A 22,603-nucleotide genomic window follows, 5' to 3' on the forward strand; every position below is an offset into this window, starting at 1 on the left:
CCAGGGGTTCCCAAACTTATTTTGTCTACTGCCCACTTTGAGAATAAATTATTTTTTAGCGCCCCCATTTTTTCACCCACTTAAAAACTACTATTACATCAAGATCAACAAATCACCAAGCCTCTACACAACACCCCCATTTTTTTTCTGGGTCTCTTACCACCCTTTAGGCCTGCAGCGCCCACAAAGGGGCATTATCGCCCACTTTGGGAAAGGCTGCTATACACAGTTCACGAGCTCCAAATAACTTCCAAATAACAGATGCTATGATCCAATTAAGAATAGAAATTTCTATTAGTGTACCATTGGAATTCTATCTACCTACTTGGTAATGTTCTAAGTGTGAAAGTTATGAGATTTGAATGTAGATATCTGGAACTTTGCTGAGAGATTTCAATAAATTTTTATATAGATTGTCTACAATAACATGGCACGCCCCTCCAACTTTTTTATTTCAATGTGTGCAACCATATACAGACGTGGCTCTCTGTTTGTGTTTGTGTTTATAAGGAAACATTTTTATTAACAATTCAGCGAGAGGAGTATATTGCTTGGTCGAAGCCTTTTCACTTACACATTTCTAACTCTTTGGTTTTTGGAGGGGCGTGCCATGTTATCGTAAACAATCTGCACACAAATAGATCACATCTTAGATCAACATAAAGGTAGAATATTCTTTATCCTAATTTACGCAGCCAAAGCTGAGGTACGTAGCTAGTGAAATATAAAGAAAATTTTAAAATATCAAATGGTATTCGACGTGTTTCATTCAGTCTAAAATTGGGATGCACAAAGCTTACATGTTGAAATGTAAGTAAAATGCAATACGTAAGTATATATGTATATAAATATGTATATAAATATTTTCAAATAAATATTCTGGTGGATATTATTAGTAAATACATAGAAATATTTTAATATTCATTTGATAAGATTGTGTTCTATAAAAAAAAAAACAAATCCAATTGATGCAATACAAGTTTTTTTTTTTTTTATACAACTTAGAATGGCAAACAAGCTGACAGCCCACCTGATGGAAAGTGGTAACCGTCGCCTATAGACATGAGCAGTACAATGGACATAACAGAGTATACTGTTTCGCCCATGATACCCCCTATACATGGTTAATATTTTGTTATAAAAATTAAACTACTAAACCTTTGATATAATGTCTATGGTACCCACCAATCTGTAACTATATCGTTTCAGACAAAAGCAAAATGTTCCAAATCGGTTTATAACTGAAGATTTTTTTAATGGATGATAACTGAATAGTAACCCCGCCCGCGCTATCGGTATACACTGGCGGGGCACCAGTGAGGGATAATTGGTGAGAATGTAAAGGCAGGTCAACTCATCGTGATCAATACACCCAGAATTCAGCACGATGGTTTTCAGGGGGCACCACCAGCAATAGGACCGATAGTCCGCATTACTAACAATCCCTTTCCCCCTAACTAACGAAGTTGAGATAACAAACATTTAAAAAAAACGTACAACTTGAATTAAAAGCTAACTGCTTTTTGAAATCGGTTGAAAATCGATGTGAATTCAATAGCTACAAACATTAAATAGTTCATCTGGGAATTCAATTAAATATGTTCTTCTATATTCAAATATTTTTAAATGCGCAAAACTACATTGAAACGTCTCGTCCACATCGTGTGTGTGAGTACGCGTCCGTGCATACGTGCGACACACACACACGCATGTAGTATGTGTGTGTTTACGATTGAACTCTCTTTTTTACCGAATAAAATGTATTTCATTTAAATAAATTTTTCACTCGCTAGAACCTAAATAGTCGAGTGCAGTGCGATTTCAGTTTTGTTCCACAATCGATCAACCTGTGGAATGAGCTCTCTGCCGAGGTTTTCCCTAGACACTACAGTATGGGGTTCGGATTTCTTTAAGGTCGGCAACACGCGCATGATACCCCTAGTGTTGCAGACATCCACAGACTACAGTGACTTTATCATCAGACGGGCTGTATGCTTGTTTGTTACCTTCGAGATATAAAAACAAAAAACTTCGAAAATTTGATATTATTGGAAAATCATTTTTAAGAAATTTACTGTTGATATAATAAGACAGAGATCAGATGTAAGACAATAGAAAAGTTAAGCGGGAGTTGTCGGGCCCTCGAGTGCAGCATCAGAGGCACGCGGCGCGCCGCACTCGAGGCCGGGCGGCGCGGTGCGCAAGTTTCGAACGACTCAAGTGAGGCTGAGAGCGACTGCCCGCGACACGAGGCGCCACGAGGGCCGCAGCCTAACAACAGACGCGTCCAAATATGTATTTCGTACAATGCAACTTCATTTTATTATTTTTTTTTATACAACTTAGAATGGCAAACAAGCTGACGACCTACCTGATGGAAAGTGGTAACCGTGGCCTATAAACATGAGCACTACCATGGACATAACAGAGTATACTGTTTCGCCCATGATACCCCTATGCGTTGCCGTTCCTGAGGGCTCAGATGTTATTCCTCTGTACCCAGTAAATTCACGCCATATCCAACGCCCTTCCAACTGAAACACAGCCATGCAAACACAACTGCTTCACGGTTGAAACACGAATGGGACAGAGGTACCTAAGCAAACGACTTTTGTACAAAGTCTCCCTCTGGTACAATTATTTAATATCTTATACAACTTTACAGTCACATTCAAATCAGATACCAAATTCATTCTTTCATTCAAATATCTGGAGTTTCCACCACTGTAGGTGAAGCCCAATTCGGTGGAGAAACAATCTCAAACGTGTTACAAGTAATTTTGCCTTTTACCTTAAAACCTTTTAAAGGAATGAAATTGGAACGGTGAGTCCGCCCACGCTACCAATATACGTAGGTGGGCAGTGAGGGATGACAGATAAGGATAAAAGCATGTCAGTTGACCCATCGTGACGAATTCATTAAGTATTAATCACGAGATTAGACATAGCAAGGTAGACAGAGTCTGTGCCTGTGTAGTATATATAGATACTCTTTATTGTTTACTCCAAAATATTACAATAGTAAACTTATTATAAATATAAACAATTACAAGAAATAATCACAATGAGAAAACAATGGGCGACCTTATCGCTAAAAGCAATCTCTTCCAGGCAACCTTTGGATAGAGAGGAGTAATTATAAACAATTTGATCGGAGGCACGATGAAAATTCTATTATTTCTAAATATGGGGATGGGACACATGTAATAATATAATAAGTATATACTCGTATATTTATAGGAGACGATAAATGGCTAAGATATTTCTATCATTTTAGTTATTTATTGTGTATAAATCATAATTTCCCGTGTGATCCCGGCATAGAATAGGCCACCTCTTTCTTTCCCGTGGGTGTCGTAAGAGGCGACTATGGGAGGGCGAGGGATGGACAGCAACGTCTCTATTAAGGCATCTCCAAAGCCTAACTGCGGTTGCCAATCCGCCTGCCAAGCGTGGCAACTACTGGCAAAACCCCCCAAGGGGAAGGCTTATGTTCGGCAGTGGGCAATTAAAAGCTGATATGATGATGTTGATGAAATGATGAAATCATAATTTAATTCAACTTCGAAATACATCTTATATTTTAGTGTTAAAACTTTTGTAAGTACACAGAAAAGTAAGCTCGCGTTAAGTGGGCTGAAGCGCGCAGTCAAGCTCGGGCTCGGGTCCTAGCCACTCAAGATTAAAGGTCCCTAATTATCCCGAAACTAGTCAAGCATTCTCGACCAAATTACACGAAAGATAAACCAGTAGTTATTATATTAAAACACCATATATTATTTTAAAAAATAACCTAATCATTTATATATATTTTCACCTCGTAAAATAAAATGTAAATACAAATAAAAACATAAGAACATTCTAGTTGTTTTAAGCTAAAACATCAAAAAGCCGTCTCTTGTACGTCGACTGTTCGCACAGTCGTAAAGTTTGATGGTCGCGCGTTTGAATCCGGTCTAATCATCGCGGAATTAGCGCAGAGCCGCGGAACACGCGCGGAAATGTACAATTTCTTTCTGTAAGTAATGCGACTCCAAAAACCCCGTGCAAAAACCAACCTCGCCTTAATGCTCGGTATTAGCAAAATAATATAGCTCAGGTCAGCTTGATACGCGACGCGGTTATGAAAATTTAAAGATTGAGTGAATATTGTGTTATATTTTGTTGTTTTATTTAAACTATTTTATTAATTTATTACAAGTGAAAATCAGAAAACAGCAGGAGAACATTTTATTTTAAAGAGAGAACGACACAGATTAAAAAGAATATGTCAAAAGTCTTGAACAACTATCAATCTATGTTAAACGTCAGAACAAAATAGAAGGCGGCAAATTTAAATATTACAACACACTCACCAAATTAGAGCCTTCTATTTAACAAAAATAAATACATCTGATGCTACACATTTATATGAAAAAAACACAAAAATACAAGCAACAACTATAAGTTTATAAACAGTTAAGGATAACAATGTGTTGATAGATAAATAATTAAAATGTTTGGGGTATTAACTACATTACTTTACAGTGCAGATACATACACCAATTTTATTTCTGAGATATTGAAATCTTAAGCGTGAAAGAGCTTTTGTAAAAATATCAGCACACTGTTCATCAGTACATAAATACTTCAAATCTATTTCTTTTTCTTGAAACTTTTCTTTTACAAATTTATATTTTATGTCTATATGTTTGCAACGTTTATGAAAATCTTTATTTTTAATTACTGAAATTGCACTTTGGTTGTCTATGTACAAACATATTGTATCCTGATTATATTCATTAATATCTAAAAGTAATCTCTTTATCCATATTGCTTCTTTTGTAGCAGAACATGCAGCCATGAATTCCGCCTCTGTGGTAGACAAAGCAATACTTTGTTGACGTTGAGTTGCCCATGTAACTGCAGCACCATTCTTCATGAATATATATCCAGATGTGGATCGTCTTGTATCTATATCATTGGCATAGTCTGAATCACTGTAGCCTTCCACTACACTCTTTTTTTCTTTTTTATACTGAATTCCATATTCCTTAGTTTCTTTTAAATATTTTAATATCTTTTTCACAGTATTCCAGTGAGTATTATCATAGCAATCAAGATAGCGACTTACCAAGCTGACTCCAAACATTATATCTGGTCGACTAACAATAGCTAGATGCATAAGCGATCCAACTGCTTCTCTATATGGTAGCTTTTCTTCAGGACCCTTCTCCTTTTTCTGCATAATAGTATGAGGATCTACTGGGATGCTATTGCCATTTGCATTATTCATATTAAATTTTATCAATAATTTTTCAATGTATCTACTTTGATGAATAAAAATGTATCCTTTTGTTCTTTCTATCTGTAATCCTACAAAGTTCTTTGGTTCACTTATTTTTATTTCAAAATTTTCTTTAAGATCATTAATAACTTTTTCTAATATATATCTTTCTTTTGATATTAATAATCCATCATCAACATATAGTAGTAAGTAAACTTTAATTCCTTCTACATAACCAGTATACACACATTGGTCAGAGTGACTATTTATAAATCCAAATCTATTTAAAACTGAGCTAAATTTATGGTTCCAACAGCGTGGAGCTTGTTTTAGTCCATATAAAGATCTATTAAGTTTACAAACATAGTTTGATGGCACATCTATACCTTTAGGTGGAGTCATATAAATATCTTCAGATATATCTCCATATAGAAATGCTGTTTTAACATCAAACTGTATCATTTCAAGGTCATGTTGACATACTTCTGATAATAATATTCGTACAGAATCATACCTTACAGTGGGAGAAAATGTGTCAGTGTAGTCAATGTTATATTTTTGTGAACAGCCCTTAGCACAGAGTCTAGACTTGTATAACATACCAGATGGCTCGTCTTTTAAACGGAAGACCCACTTACAGCCAATTGTAGTTACACCTGGTGGCTTCAGCACCAGCTGCCAAGTATTATTCTTTTTATGTGCTTCCAATTCTTCCTTTATAGACTGTTTCCACTTTTCTCCATCTTTTGATGATATAGCTTCACTATATGTCTGTGGTACATCTGCAAACTCTGGCTCTTCACCTTGACAGAAATAAGAGTTATTTTCTTGTAACAATTTTAATTTTTGAGATCTTGTTTTTACATTACTTGGTTGTATTGGACTTATATCTTTCTCAGGTATATATATAGAGCCTTCATCAGAGTGAACAGAATCATCACTTATGCTGACAGTTGACACATCATTTTGTGTATTTTCTAATAAACTATCACTTACAGTATCATTATTTTCAGCAGTAGTCAGAGGTGTCATTACATAATTCTTCTTAATAGAGTTTTCCATAAAAATAACATTTCTACTTATTATAATTTTCTTTGTTTTTGTATCAATTAACCTGTAGCCTTTTGTAGTATCACAATAACCAATAAAAATCATTTTACTTGCCTTTGGATCCAGCTTTTTATGTTTTTCTTTCGGTGTGTGTACCATGGCTTCACAACCAAAAATTTTTAAATGTCTTACATCTGGCTTCTTTCCCGACCATTTCTCCTCAGGTGTAGAATAACCCAGTGCTCGTGTTGGACAGCGGTTAGTGATGTACGCAGCTGCAGCCACAGCTTCTGCCCAATACTGTTTCTGTAAGTTTGAATTAATTAGCATACACCGAGCTCTCTCTATTAAAGTCCGATTCATACGCTCTGCCATGCCATTCTGTTGAGGAGTATATGAATTAGAAGTTTGATGAATTATTCCTGCTTTAATTAAATAGTCTGAAAATTCTTTACTTAAATATTCTCGACCATTATCAGTTCGCAAACATTTAATTTTTAAGTTAAGCTGATTCTCTACTAATGCTTTGTATTCTTTAAATTTCATAAATACATCAGACTTATTTTTTAAAAAATAAACAAATACTTTCCTTGTATAGTCATCGGTGAATGTGAGAAAGTATCTAGCCCCACCAAGAGAAGTCACCTCGAGTGGACCACAGATATCTGAATGTATCAACTCCAGTGCTTTCTTTGCTCGGGAACCTTCAGCTGGGAATGACAACCTAGGCTGTTTTCCTTTTTGACAAGATTCACATATCATTTTAATTTTATTTTTATTTATTCTTACACCTTCAACACAATCTGTTAGTTTATTTAAATCACTAAAATTTAAGTGTGCCATTCTTTGATGCCATAATAAAAAATCTGTCTCATTAGATTTGCAGGTGTATGCAGAAATACTGTCTGTATTCAGCCGGTACATGTTGTTAATGAGATTCGCAGTTGCAACTTCAGTATTCTCTTTATTGAATATTTTGCAGCCATATTTAGTAAACTGTATTGAGCATCCATTATTGATCATCTGACTAACAGAAAGGAGATTACTTACCAATTCTGGTACATAGAGAACATTCTTTACTTGAATTGTATGTTTATTACCATCTTTTCCAATGACATTTAGATTTAACTTGCCACAACTTTTAACCGGGAGCATTTTGTCATTAGCTATTTTAATGTTCGAGATCGGAGGTGGTATTTCATCATAAATCCAATCACGCCTCATAGTCATATGCATGGACGCTCCAGAATCGATATACCATCCATTGTTATTTTTTGTTGTGGCTGAGAACACAGCTACATATCCAGAATCTCTATTAGTGTTTTGTTCCTTTTTCTTCGATTTACAGTTTTTACTTATATGCCTATATCTGTTGCAATTAAAACATCTAGGACCTTTACTAGGTTTATATGGCTTCTCATTTTTTTGTCTCCCTTTGTTACCATAATTTTTATTTACATATAATGCAGTAGACTCGGAGCTTTTTATTTCTTGCAGAAGCTTAGTCTTTACAGAATCTGCTGATATTGGCACACCAGAACTTTCTAACGCCATAATCATTGGCTTGTAATCATCTGGCAACCCAGCCAAGAGAAGAGTACCAAGCCACTCATCATTTACATCAAATGAGATGTTTCGGAGTTTGTGTGCAGTTGTCATTACTTTATTTACGTAGACCTCAACATTTTGGCAACTTTCTAATGTGGTAGTAATCAAATCTTTTAACAAACCGACTCGACGAGTCAAACCTTTATCATCGAATGCTTTTGCCAAATTTTGCCAAACCTCTTTCGCTGTTTTTGCTTCTTGTATATGTACGTAATTAATGGGGTCGACTAGTAAAATAATTTTAGTCTTGGCTTTCATGTCGAGTTTAGGATCGACAATTTCGGAACCTTCAATACAATTCCATAATTCTTCATGCTGTAGATATGATTGCACAGCAAATCTCCACGTGTTATAATTTTCTCTTCCGACCAATTTTTCAATTAGAGTCATTGCGTTACTCGTAGACATCTTTTTTTTTTTTTTTTTTTTATTTTTGGTTGAGTAAATTACCAACAGGGTACTGAAACACGTGGCGTTGAGGTTATGTTTCTTCCGACAATTCTGATAGGTAACAATTAACACTTTTTCTGCTTTAAGTACTTTTTAAATTAAATACAGCAAATACTGAGGCCCATAACCTGTTGTTTTATTTAAACTATTTTATTAATTTATTACAAGTGAAAATCAGAAAACAGCAGGAGAACATTTTATTTTAAAGAGAGAACGACACAGATTAAAAAGAATATGTCAAAAGTCTTGAACAACTATCAATCTATGTTAAACGTCAGAACAAAATAGAAGGCGGCAAATTTAAATATTACAACATATTTTATAGCACGAAGATCATTCATATCCCATTTTACGTTCTCTCTAAACAGACAAATGAAAATAATTATGTTTAATTAAATCACTCATGTCGGTCAATATTTAATGCAAACATATACCGCAGACATGTCTATATTTAACAATTAGCAAGTAGATTTTTATATATACGTATCTATATGATATTATAATATACATATATTGAAACCATTTAAAAATTTGGAAGAGAGGGCCGTACACCAGCTGGCATGAAAATCAGAAACACCTTGAATAATCACCAAAAATTAAAAACTAAATACGCGTAACTATCACTTCCTGCTAAATGACACTCCCCTGGTGTGGTAGAAGAAGCAGCTCGAGAAAGACATCGATCCGCAGGAATCGTTCTAGGGATTGACGGTGACGTGGCCGCTAAATGAAAGATATCTGTCCTCAGGCAGATGCTGGTGTTTTTGGCTCTATTAAAAAGCTCCTGTCCCCGAGCTTCTATTATAAAAAAAAAAAGTTAGGCTCTATACCCACAATTTCCTAAGTCTTCTTAAGAAAACAGAGGATTCCTGTCTTTGTTCAGTGGAAAGTATTGAAACAATGGCTTCAGTACGGGATAGACACTTGCCAGTTTCCGAGCATCAATACGCAAATAAAGAGAAATGTTTTCAGTTAATATTGTGATTGCTGATCGAATTCAGACAGAATTACAAGAGAATATTCATTAGAAAAAAAAAAAATAAGCAAAAATCTCAAACATAACTGCAATATGAATATCGTGATAAATTATTTCCTTGGCTGGTAGAGTCAGTTGCGGGTAATTTCCCAATGAGTGCAAGAAAGCAGTCTCCCCGCGGCGCACCTAGAAACAACTGGACACTCACCTATTTCGGGAGCAAACTTATATTATTTATAAATCTATTTATTTAATAAAAAATCATATAAAGAGTACAATTACGTATGTCTGTCTTACGTTCTTGTTTGTCGTTGCTCTTAAATTTAGAATGCCACTCTCTGCGACTCGCGCCTCCTACTCGATAAAAGATGGCGCAGTTGTGCACTCGTCTGTCAAAAGCGTAATATTATACGTGTGTATTACAATATTAATATTTCATTTATCTGTATATTTGTATCTTCTGTAGTAGTTGTTATTACATTCGTGCACTTTAGCTGGCCGCTCACTACATCTTTTGTCAGTGTATTAGGTTGGCTGGAAGAGATCTCTTTCAGAGATAAGCCCACCCTTGCTCACAATATTTATAACTGCCTTATCTTTGTAATTTACAACTGCAATAAAGAATATATTATTTAAATATATATTGCTCCGCAATAAAAAAAAAACATAAATCATAACAAAATAATTGATGTTAAATGACTAATAATCTCGCAATGTATCTTACTTTAAAACTAATAAAATCCAGCGATGAATCCATCATGATCATTTGATTTGAAATATTTGAATTTAGAATATTAAATTGTGTGTATAGACGCATTAAGGTTTACTTTGACAAACTGCAAATTTAATCATGACAAAATTAATACATTTATGACAATCAACTTTGAGTTGGTAAATACATAAAAAAGAATACAGGCAAATAAAATTGAAAATCTTCTTCCCCTTCGAAATCTCTTAAATATACACAAACAACATGGCGTTATATTAATATGTACTCATTATATTAATACATGAAGCAAAAATTTTGTACCCCTTTTCACAAAAATTGCGCAGTCGAAGGAGTATGAAATTTCGCATACTTATAGTTTATATAGAGAAGGAGTGCAGAATGCTAATATTTTTTTTAATTATGCATAAAAATTAGCATTAAATAAAAAAATTACACACATTACCATGTATTTGACACGCACACGCATATATAATTTTTTTATGCAACTTAGAAAAGCAAACAAGCTAACGGCCCACCTGATGGAAAGTGGTAACCGCCGCCTATAGACGCAGCAGTACCATGGACATAATAGAGTATACTTTTTCGCCCATGATACCCCCCATGCGTTGCTATTCCTGTGGACTCAGGTGTTATTCCTCTATACTCTCTAAATTCACTGCCATCAATCATGCCAGCCATGCAAACACAACTGCTTCACGATAGAAACACGAATAAAACAGAGGTGCCCAAATAAACGACTTTTGCACAAAGTCTCCCTCTAGTGAATCTTCAAGAAAAGAGCCCATTCCTTCTTAAAAGGCCGATCAATACACCTGCAATATCTCTGATGTTGCGAGTGCCTATGGGCGGTGCGTAGTAGTAATAAAGAGTATAATATATAGCATTTTACTCTTTTTGAGAAACTCCATAAAAATCCCGTAAAATAGAAATGTGGTCTTCCAAATTCCTAAACACAAAACCGATTTAGAGTTGGAATAAAGCATCTATATTGATATTCATTAATACATACATACATGTGATCTTTTGGAGGAAACAATAAAGAGTATCTATCTATCAATATATTCAATGTCTGGAACAAGCTCATAACTCTTAATATTTGTTATTATTATCAATAATAATAATTTCATATACTTTAATTTGATTATATCTATTTGTTTATATTTTTTTAATGTGAAACTAATGTCTTACGTACCCCTAAAAGGTTATGTATATCTGTAATTAGTGTAAATGCAATGTTGATGTACCTTATACATCTAATATATAAAATTCTCGTGTCGCGGTGTTTGTTACCAAACTCCTCCGAAACGGCTTTATCGATTTTTATGAAATTTTGTGTGCATATCGAGTAGGTCTGAGAATCGGCCAACATCTATTTTTCGTAACCCTCAATGATAAGGGTGACCCAACCCAAATTTGTTTATTTTTTTTGTAAAAAAATTTTTATTTTTTTTTTTATTATGATTTAACATAGAAAAATACATACAGATTCAAACGCTTTTACGATCTACTCCTGTTTTTTAATCGCGCAAATTTTTATATGCCGCAATATGGTTGCAAGATGGCAATACAATATAATAATTGTAGTAGGATAAATTTTCATGTATAATTCTAGAAATAATGTATATGGTAAAACAACGTTTGCCGAGGCAGCTAGTAAAATATATAATGAAAAGAGACCTACTGTCAGACATTACAAATACCATAAACTATATATGTATACAGATAATGTAACATACATAATCTATTATAGTAAATAAACAGATGTTATTATTAATTATATATCGGTATTATCGATATTTAGATATCCGTTTTTGCATCAGTATACGTGTTTGTACGTTAACATTTACATAACAAATGCATCAGATATTAATTACTCAGTTATTCATACAAGTTGATTGTATGATAAGCAAATAAACATACATTACAATAGTACAATCACCAGTTGATTTGAAGCTGAGAAATGTTATACTATTTACTTACTGCGCCCTTATACGTCATAGATCCTTAGATTGTTTCTTACTTGGGGTTTAAAAATAAATTAATATATCATAAAATTGTAGAATTTATTTGTATAGTCATAAGTTACATTGGTACACTTGCATTAGTTTAAAAATTATACATATTGTTATCATATTACACATTACATATATAATGAAGACAAGCATTATATAATTCTTCAAACTTTCACTCGTATTATATATAAGTTTAATGTAAATACTAGTGGTGTAAAGGCAAGCTCGCAACTAATAGACCTCGACGCTCTCCTGATGGTGTACCGTGTCCTGCCGGAACATCTCCACGTCCGCCTGGCTGTCGGCGTGGATCATCTTCACGCGGCCCTCCTGTAGGCGGCACAGTAGGCGAGCTCGATTACTCTCTCACATCTACTACCTTAACATTATATCTCAAATTTTATATAAACTATCACATTATATATAGGTGTATCGATTATGTACTTTATTGAATCGCTACTATGTATTCGCTTTCATAATTATATTTCTATACATTTGGTTCGATACATGATACGCCTTGCACTAAAGTTGACATATTAATTGATTCAATCATTTTGATATTATTATTTAAAAAGCAGGGGATTGTTAGTAATGGAGACTAAAAATCCCATTGCTAGCAATATACCCAACCAGGTCGACCTCCACGCGGTTCCACCTGGAAACTATCATGGTTAATTCCTAATGAATTCATCATGATGGGCTAACTGGCCTGTTTTCATTCTCATCTATCACCCTTCACTAGTGCCTCGCCAGCGTATGCCGTTAGCGCAGGCGGGGTTATCACACCATTTTGACCCATCAAAAAAAAAGTGCCAATCAATATATATCCAATATTGAGCCAATACAGTTATTAATATATAGCAGGATTAGAGATTATTAGTGCAGTCAATCGTTATGGTATATACCAGAGGGAGACTTTGTACAAAAGTCGATTGCTTGGGTACCTCTGTCCCATTTGTGTTTCAACCGTAAAGCAATTGTGTTTGCATGGCTGTGTTTCGGTTTGAAGGGTGGGATATGGCGTGAATTTACAGAGTACAGAGGAATAACACCTGAGTCCTCAGGAATGGCAACGCATGGGAGGTATCATGGGCGAAACAGTATACTCTGTTATGTCCATAATACTGCTCATGTGTATAGGCGACGGTTACCACTATCCATCAGGTGGGCCGTCAGCTTGTTTGCCATTCTAAGTTGTATAAAAAAATCGTGGGAAGGCAAAAAATATAATAATTTGCTAATCTATCGGAAGATGATATAGATGCAATGCTCACATTAATATAAATAAGTAATTACTAAAACTCATTTCCAGTTTTATGTTTTCCCTCTTAATAAAATAACAACAATATTACGTAATTATGTAAACTATGTTGTTTCATTTGAGATTTTAAGAAGTATGTAATTGGTAGATCTCATAGGGTTTTGTCAATAAACAGTAGATCTTGGGTTTACTAAAGTCGGCCACCCCTTCTATATATAGTAACTACATATAAAATACATAGAATTTTACTATGCATTAAAGTTTAAATAAATAAATATAAAATGTATCGCCCATACTTATGGCATCGAACGGAACAAGAATCCTGATACATTCTAGTGTACTCTATCGCCACATGAAGAATTTCAAGTACAGTAATATGTAAAAGCACCTTAGGGTGCATGAGTATGAAGGGCAACTCGGCGACCAGCTCGCCGTTCAGCGCCCCCAGGTACAGCTTCACCTTGGCGCTGTAGCTCACCACGATGCCGAACGCGTCGCGCTGCTCCGGGTCCAACAGCCTGGTACATCGTTCACATACATTGATTTGTACTTCGAATTACATTTTAGCTAGACAGGTAGTTAATTAGTATTATTATAATGCAATATACATCAATTTATAAAGGATAAGCAAGCTGAAGTGGCTATAGGCTCATCTGGCTGTGGAGAGGGCTATGCTTGGAGTTTACTTGCGTGATAAAATCCGAAATGATGATATCCGCAAAAGAACCAAAATAACCAAGCTGATTAGCGAGCTGAAGTGGCAATGGGCTGGTCACATAGCTCGAAGAACTGACAACCGCTGAGGAAGAAAGGTTCTTGAGTGGCGACCCCGTACGGACAACTGCAGTATAAGACGACCTCCCACTGAATGGAGCGATGACCTCAAATGCATTGCAGGGATGCAGTGGATGCCGGTCGCTTAAGACCGTTCCTTATGGCAGTCTATGGGGAACGCCTATGTCCAGCAGTGGACGGATAATGGCTGAACTGATACATCAATTCTATCCCACAAAAAGAAAACTCCACAAATAAAAGTTTAAATTTTTCTACAATAAATATAAAATTAAATTTAAATGGAGAATAATATACAATACGGGAAAGTTGTCTGTTCATATTATCACCAGTTTCAATCTGCCTGTTGGTGAGTAACTACTACAGCTCGTGAACACTTACAATACTGGAAGCGTCACTTGCGCTTCGGGTGAAGATTGACTCCCAGTACCAATAAAGAGGGGGAGGGAAATACAATTATTGAATCTCATTGGCTAATATTACAAACGTGAAAGTTTGTTTACTGAAGTAATAAACAATTCTTGTTATTTTAAGGACTCAGTCAATCTTTACGAACGTTTGACTTCGATATAATAACTATTGGCGAAAAAAATATATTCCGTTTACGTGAAGTTATAGATAGAGACTAGTAATAAAAAGAAATAAAAATTAAAGAAGATAAGAAAGTGATATGGGTATTACAATGTGGTAGAGGCGAGTGTGGTTTCACCGCGCTTGAGCTGTCCATCGAGAGCGATGCCGCGCTTGTCGCGGTTAGACTGCAGCGACGGAGTCAGGTACAGAATCTTCTGCAGATTGGAGCCCGGCTGCAGCGGACACCCGTCCCTGTGACAAAGGATTCGATTGAAAATCCTTCTTATCATCATCATTCATACCTCCTTTTTAAGGAGTTTTGCCAGTAGTAGCCACGCTTAGCAGGCGGATTGGCAACCGCAGTTAAGCTTTAGGGATGTCTTAAGAGAGACGCTGCTGGGTATCTCTCGCTCTCCCTTAGTCGCCTTTTACGATACCCACGGGAAAAGTAAGGGGTGGCCTATTCCATGCCAGGATCACACACACACACACATACTTCTTATACTATCATACTCAATGATGTTTTGAGCCGGTATCCGCAATTAGACGTGTTTGCCTCCAACTCACTGGAGTTTCCTCGGATGACCACAGAATGTTTGTATTCAAATATTTAAGATATAGATGTTATATCTATTATTGTTATGAGATTGTATGGGATTTTAATCTTATTAATATTATTCTTTTTAATTATAATTGTAGAATACGTGTTATTGTACTGATGCTGTCCTAGATGAGCGTACTAGGAGGCAATAAAACTCGCCCAGTTGATCAAATAAATAAGTCTCTAAATTTTAAAGTTCACTATTTAAATTAAGTGGTCCCTGTACCAGTGACATGTTTAAAACATGACGTTAATATTGTGCGACCCGGAGTCACGTGTGCAAATATTACACTAATTACACTTCAGTTTGAAACTCGTAATATTTATGTGGAAATTTCTAAAATTAAAGCCTCGAGTTTGTCACCGTTAATGATATGCATCATTATTGCCTACAAGATATGTGCTGGGTCGGACGCCTGTTTCAACTTATACGTGTATAAGTAGTAGTAAACTATGTAAGTTCATTTCTGTTTTATCCTACACTATTTATAAATTCAAATGATATAATAAACTAGTATGTATTTATTAATAAATTGCAAAGTATCTGATCATAAATAAACATGTATAGTATTTCTTTTTTAAATTTTAATAGCTTTGTCGCATTATCTCTTCTATATCTAATTTCAGTAAACTTTACGAAATTAATATGATAACTACTTACTGAGTCTCGACACATGCAACCACATTCCGGTACTGTCCGCTCTGGAAGAGCATAACGTCAACGCCTTGCTGGATGCTCGCTTTTATCTTCTTCACCACCTTGTTGCTATTATTCCGAACGCTCATATTCACAGCTATTGTTTCTCCGTGCATGTATAACTGTGAATAAAAAATATCTCTATATCATATGAAACGGATCCAATTTGATATAAAGAAATAATGACATTTATAAAAGCTTGTGTAAATATCAGGATAGTAGCATGCTGTGCTGTGCTGTGGCTTCTCATACAACTTCGCCAGTTTTTACAGAGAACTTAGTTCCATAATATTAAAGTGATCCAGTGATTTGCATGAAGGAGTCAAAATAATCTAATATTTAAAGATCATGTTCTTTGAAAAAAGTTGTTCAGTTGTATCTATATACTATCTCTGATTTTCAGATTTTTATCACTCTATGCTGTACATGCAGTGGAGACTGTCCTATCTGAGATTAAAGAGATGAAATAATTCCAATACCTGCTTGTCGAGAGTGAGCTCGAGCTCCAATTGGCCGGGCGACAACACGAAGTCCTTGCGCACCACGGTGCAAGGCTGGGCACCCTTCTTCTCTGGCGCGTACTGGACCTTCCGTATACCAAGCGCTACTGTGCTCCTATATACCAAAATCTATATTAAACAGAATATACTTTTAAACCAATACAAAAAATGATTGGAATAATATTGTTAATATGTTCAACATACTCTTCTGAAAACCAACATAATTACTTAGAAATTGATTATATAAATGGATTAATGTTCAAATTCATGATAGTTTTTTTCAAAAATGCTTATGCGGCATGTTAATAACGATATATTATATCGTTTCCATAGTATTAAAAAAGATGTAGAGCCACAGACGAAATGTAAAGACACAATAGAGAAAGTAGCGGGAGAGCTATATGTATGTAATTCAATCATCAAATTCCAACAGGTTGGAATAAAGGAGCAAGTCTGAACCAAAAATAAAATAATTATACAGGTTTAGGTTTCTTAAGAATGTGGGTGACGATAATGTTCCTAACATCGCACCTGCGATGTGAGCGATCTATTTCGGAATCCCCAACAAACAACTTGACATAGTAATGCACGCCGCAGGGTTCGCCCTCGTCCTCAAGGCCTGGCTGCAGCGTGACAGAGCCGGGCGCGCCCGCCGGTACGCTCAACCGGAACGGATACGCCATCGAACCCAGCTTTTTAATCAACCTCTCCTAAAAATTCAAAAAGAAAATATTTAAAAAAATAATAATGATATCTCTTCATACAGTCATGAACTTTAAACTTCAAAACTTTGCACCAAATTTCAAAACATTCTCTTATCTGATCTGTGCCCATAACTTGAGTTAAAGTACATCTGAAATCGCTATCCGTAGAAGCTTGAGCACAGAAATTCCGTAGATCACATAAGTAACTAAACTAATATATCCTAAAGTCCCAATAATGCTGGTAGGAATCAACTACTTGACGTCATAATTATTTTGACCTATCATCATTCGCTGCTAGACAACAATGCTTCATATTATACCATTATCTGATAATGTTAAATGTTTTTAATAATACCACGTTCACAGAATATTACCACACTTTCATTAACACCAGCATTTTTTGGACAAGAAATACTATTTTATAAAAAAGAAAAAAGGAAAATATTCAAGTTCTTCTCACCTGTGTCCGGGTGGGCTCAAAAGGCCTCTTCTCCGGCGGCGGGTATATCTGTTCGGAGGCGAGGAACAGTTCCTTGTAAAAGTTGAGGCCCATGACCTCGTCCTCCTCGCGACCGTACCGGAACGTGCACACCACCTGCCCGAACACCTTTCGTCCGCGTACGTACTCCTCATCCAACAGCACCACGCCATCTGGAATATTTTGTATGCAACCTAGAATAGCAAACGAGCAGACGGCTCACCTAATGGAATGAGGTAACCGTCGATAATGAACATCACAGAATACATTTTGTTGATTACAATCAGACGAGGACTTTTAAAATGGCCTAAATTTTTCTTTTTTACAACACAGGAGGCAAACGAGCTTGCGGTTTACCTGATGGTAAGTGACTACAGCTGCTCACCAATGGCATTGCAGGTGCTGCTGGCCTTTTAAAAAGGAATATGCTCTTTTCTTGAAGGTTAATAAATATATAAATATAAACGATACTAAGTATTACGTAATGATTTCCGTGTGATCCAAAATATCTCCAAAGTCTAACTGCGATTGCTAATCCGCCTGCCAATCGTGGCAACTATGGGTCTCCCTAAAGGGAGACTTATGTCCAACAATGGACTGTTAAAAACTGATATGCTAATGATAATATAAATTTAGATTCGGATTTTTGTAATTTTAAGTAAGACAGACTGCAATTGCATTTGCAGCACGTAACGCAAACAAATCTTGCAGTAGCAAACAACTATTAAAAACGGATCTATTCTAGTTCGAAGACGAGGCAGCATAATGGCGCCAAGTTGGCTCATCGTTCTTGCAGACGGCAGCCGCTTGATGGATGGCGCTGACTGCTACCTGCACGCCTCGCTACTACATTGTTTCTACCATCAACTTCTGTTAGTTCACGAACGTTATTAGTTTTCAACGCCTTTTAGATTTTATTTCTAAGATTTTTACTCAGCACTCAGTAAAATTTTTGAAAAAATAATCCTTATGCAACTTGTCAGTTATTTCAATTTAAATAATTTAATCCACAATAGTCAATTCGGTTTTTCCAAAGGTCGTTCAACTACAGACGCAGGTGCAGAGTTGCTTAGACACGTATTTGCTGCATGGGAAACCAAAATGGATGTGATAGGTGTTTTTTGTGACCTTTCTAAGGCTTTTGATTGCGTTGATCATAATACATTGCTAAAAAAACTTGCTTTTTATGGCGTCAAAGACAATGCTTTAAATTTAATAAAATCTTATCTATCTGATAGAATACAGAAAGTGAAGATTAGCAACGCTACGTCTGACGGGTCACTTGTGCAAATGGGTGTACCTCAAGGATCTATTCTCGGTCCATTTTTATTCCTAGTTTACATTAATGATCTCCCATATGCCATGCAGGATAGATGCGGCATAGTATTGTTTGCAGACGATACTTCATTGATTTTTAAAGTTAATAGAATGACTAATAATTATGACGATGTAAATAGTGCTTTGCGGCGTCTCCTGCACTGGTTTACAACTAACAACCTTATGTTAAACGCTAAAAAAACAAAATGTGTTAATTTCTCTCTATCTAAAAGTTTTAATACTAATTGCAATATTAAATTAAATGACGAATCTCTCGAATTTATAGAATCTACTGTCTTTCTAGGAATCACACTAGATAATAAAACACAATGGGGTGCACAAATTCAAAGCCTTGCAGCGAAACTAAGTTCAGCAGCTTTTGCCGTGCGTAAAGTTAGACAGTACACTGATACTGATACTGCTAGATTAGTCTATTTTAGTTATTTTCATAGTTTACTCTCTTATGGAATATTACTATGGGGAAAAGCGGCAGATATTAAGAATATATTCATATTACAAAAACGTGCCGTTCGAGCGATCTACTGTATGAAGAGTCGTGACTCATTAAGAGAGAAATTCAAAGAGGCAAATATTCTCACCGTTGCTTCTCAATTTATATATTCAAATATCCTATATGTTCATAAAAATCTTGACTTATTTCCAAAAAACAGCAATATTCATAATATTAATACTAGATTTAAAGACAAACTTGCTGTCCCCAAGTATCGTTTAGAAAAAGTTAATAGGTCTTTTATGGGAATAGGTATAAAAATTTACAATAAGATACCAAAGGATATGTTGGAATTACCCTTAAATAAATTCAAAACATCTGTTAAATCATATTTACTGAGCAAGGCCTATTACTCACTAAACGATTACTTGAATGACGAGTGTGCATGGCAATAGTTGTTCATGCACTGAATTTTCATTTAATGTTAGACATAGACACCTATATAAATATACATTGTAAATAAACTGGCTTTAAAAGAAAAGTAATTCAATTGAGTTTCTTGCCAGTTCTTCTCAATTGGATCTATATACCGAACTGGACGGTAGGGTAAATATAAAATTATAATGTAAAAATTTGACGTTCATAAGCGGCTAAAATGTCCTACATGAATAAATGATTTTTGAATTTTGAATTTTGAATTTTGAATTTTGAATTTTTTCACACAAACAATTCTGTGTTTTTAGATTTCTATTTAGTGTATGTACCTACATACAAAGTTAATATCTCCAATATAAGTTATGTACCAAGATCATAAATAATATAATAATCTATATAGATCTAGTTACAAATACGTGCGGTTTGCACGTATTGCACGTAAACCGAGGAGGAGCATTAACGTAACAAATTGAAGAAGGGGCGTGCGTAGCGTATCACCTCCCTTTCCCTAATTTTGTCAGGTTCACGCCATTCTTTGAGGTTGAATGGCATGTATTTCGTGAGACCTTTTTGCCACAATTGACAAATATAGGTAAATTGTATACTGGATTAACTGCCTAAAAATCCATGATTGGGTAAGGTTACAATATGCAACACCATTTAATCTCCAGAAGAAACAATAAGAAGGAATTAGAGTAACAAAGAACAATTTAATCCAATAACAGAATAAAAACACTAGTCAAGGTGTGGTAAGGTAATAAAGTAGCTTGATCCCCTATTACGGAGCCTCGTTAATAAAACATTACTGAGGTTATTATAACAATGATAATGAAATAACTGTCATTATAAATCGGTTATAAAATCATATTCGCAACAGCACTTTCATTACGACACTTAATCCGCACTGTATTACAGACCTATAGGTTCCACGAAAGAAATATGGTCGACAAAATCACGTTTTCCCATATACAACGTTATTTTTCCATTTGGTGCGCACTTCTTGAACACTTTAAAATTATACACCATTTTAACGGATTAAAATATACTCGGAGACTGCTTGAGAACGGTAGTCAGGAATATCCTGCTGAATGCGCATCTGACGTGTTCTCCTGTTTATATACAGGATTATTTGCTAGTGGGGCTTCCGAGGCACGCTAATCTCATTTGCTTCATTAGTTGTTCACGTAAGTGCCTTGTGTAGGGTTTGTCTGAAGGCAAACAACGGTCACGATTTCTGTAATCATGTTTTTCGTGACTTTGAAGGTCATGTGGCAGTAAACCTGTCTTCTAATTACGTCTTCACAACTTCACTAGTTTTCTCTACGTTGTTAATTTGATTTTTTATCAAATTATTAAAATGTTTATTACTGTAATATGTTTCCTTCGTCCTATAACTTTGGATTTTTCAAACGTAGCGTGAATAACCACTTAGTGAGTGGGCATAGTGCGGCCAACCGTTGAGACTGGAACATTATCTGTTAGGTTGATCGTATTCATGGACCATGTGGTCTCTATGTTTGCTCAGAATGATCTGGTCACAAGTCATGCTATAATAAAAAAAATCGTCAACACTACTACCAAAAACATAGTAATAACCTTCTGGTAACAAATTACTAATCCAGAAAATTCCCCTTGCGATAATTAAGAAATACCTACATACTTATAACATGTCACTACTCCTTCACATTTCGGCTATGTTGTTATATTTCGGTTATATAGAATGACTAAGGGTAAATAGCACAATACGCCAGTACAAGCGAAACTCGAAATAAAATCCTGTTACAGTACACTGAAATCCTCCTTCCATGATAAGAGATCTGTGCCCAGCAGTGGCATATATCTATTAATATAAATTAAAGTTTCTGATGTGTGTATGTTTTTTTTAATGGGTGATACTAGAATGGCAACCCCGCCCGCATTATCGGTATACACCGGCGGGGCACCAGTGAAGGATGATAGGTGAGAATGAAGCAGGTCAGTTAGCCCATCTTGACGAATTCAACAAGAATTGTTCACGATAACTTCCAGGGGCAACCACCTGGAGATCGACCTGATAGGGTGTATTGCTAGCAATGGGTTCATTAGACCCCATTATAACCATCTCTTCCCCCCCCCCCCCTCTGATGCGTGTTTCAGTCGTCATTGGTTGTATTGTACCCATCATATTATATCCATAAGGCGATACGATCTACCTAATCATGACGATGGTCTCTAGTACCTACACCTAAACAGCCCTGTCTAGATATTTTCCATATTGCAGCAGATGCATTCATCCACTGTAGTATTTTATTCTTTTCCAAAAATAGCTTTCATAAATTTAATTGCCGATGAAAATAAAATTACTCCATAATTTAAATAGGGCCCAACGTAATGTACCTAAACACAAACATGCCCACGGTTTACTGTAAATTGAAAAAGTCATGAATTGGTGAGAGCGACGCGAGAGGGCGCGGGTGAGGTCTCGTAAAAAGCCGCATATTCAATAAGCGTCCGATTCCGAATAAATAAAGTCATCTCAGCCAGGTCGTAAACCCCTCAAATCGGTCACCAGCGCCCCCGCGCCGCGCCGTGGACCGTTTGCTTTTTTTGTTTATTCTATTCTGTTATTACGTTCGCTTATTTTGAATTCAATGCAAAGAGAGAGACGTGAATCCATACTCGTCTGTAGATAAAGGAAGGAACATATTTGTTCAGTATTATTC

General features: G+C 35.6%; 2 protein-coding genes across 3 annotated transcripts; both read right to left on the minus strand.

Moving 5' to 3' along the window:
* Positions 1-2,154: 2,154 nt before the first annotated feature.
* LOC113516220 (uncharacterized) lies at positions 2,155-8,314 on the minus strand. The gene is made up of 5 exons (XM_052901848.1): positions 6,902-8,314; positions 5,630-6,697; positions 5,114-5,221; positions 4,727-5,017; positions 2,155-2,271 (listed from the first exon to the last, which is right to left on the minus strand). The coding sequence occupies exons 1-5, from the start codon at positions 8,312-8,314 to the stop codon at positions 2,155-2,157; spliced, it is 2,997 nt and encodes a 998-aa protein (XP_052757808.1).
* A 3,810-nt stretch (positions 8,315-12,124) lies between these two features.
* On the minus strand, positions 12,125-21,006 carry LOC128202245 (arrestin homolog). 2 transcript variants are annotated; one of them, XM_052901841.1, is made up of 8 exons: positions 20,819-21,006; positions 17,681-17,871; positions 17,048-17,226; positions 16,496-16,631; positions 15,981-16,138; positions 14,827-14,970; positions 13,742-13,871; positions 12,125-12,422 (listed from the first exon to the last, which is right to left on the minus strand). In XM_052901841.1, exons 1-8 carry the CDS (start codon positions 20,925-20,927, stop codon positions 12,324-12,326), a joined length of 1,146 nt encoding a protein of 381 aa, XP_052757801.1. In that variant the 5' UTR covers positions 20,928-21,006; the 3' UTR covers positions 12,125-12,323. The 2 variants fall into 2 exon arrangements, with proteins under 2 accessions (XP_052757801.1, XP_052757802.1); XM_052901842.1 differs by having other exon boundaries at positions 12,361-12,471.
* Positions 21,007-22,603: the final 1,597 nt, after the last annotated feature.

The sequence above is a fragment of the Galleria mellonella genome, unplaced genomic scaffold (genome assembly GCF_026898425.1).
Source record: "Galleria mellonella isolate WM207_F2 unplaced genomic scaffold, CSIRO_AGI_GalMel_v1 utg8221, whole genome shotgun sequence".
NCBI classification, from domain to species: domain Eukaryota; kingdom Metazoa; phylum Arthropoda; class Insecta; order Lepidoptera; family Pyralidae; genus Galleria; species Galleria mellonella.

What these genes read in the sequence shown, in the direction of transcription:
- LOC113516220 (XM_052901848.1), bottom strand. Translation starts at nt 8,314, where the DNA reads ATGACTCTAATTGAAAAATTGGTCGGAAGAGAAAATTATAACACGTGG. An exon ending in CCGATGACTATACAAGGAAA is followed by an intron (nt 6,698 to 6,901) that starts GTATTTGTTTAT and finishes ACTCCTCAACAG; the next exon opens with AATGGCATGGCAGAGCGTAT. An exon ending in TAATGTTTGGAGTCAGCTTG is followed by an intron (nt 5,018 to 5,113) that starts GTAAGTCGCTAT and finishes TATGGAATTCAG; the next exon opens with TATAAAAAAGAAAAAAAGAG.
- LOC128202245 (XM_052901841.1), bottom strand. Translation starts at nt 20,927, where the DNA reads ATGGTGTATAATTTTAAAGTGTTCAAGAAGTGCGCACCAAATGGAAAA. An exon ending in TTGAGCCCACCCGGACACAG is followed by an intron (nt 17,227 to 17,680) that starts GTGAGAAGAACT and finishes TTGAATTTTTAG; the next exon opens with GAGAGGTTGATTAAAAAGCT. An exon ending in GTTGCATGTGTCGAGACTCA is followed by an intron (nt 14,971 to 15,980) that starts GTAAGTAGTTAT and finishes CCTTTGTCACAG; the next exon opens with GGACGGGTGTCCGCTGCAGC.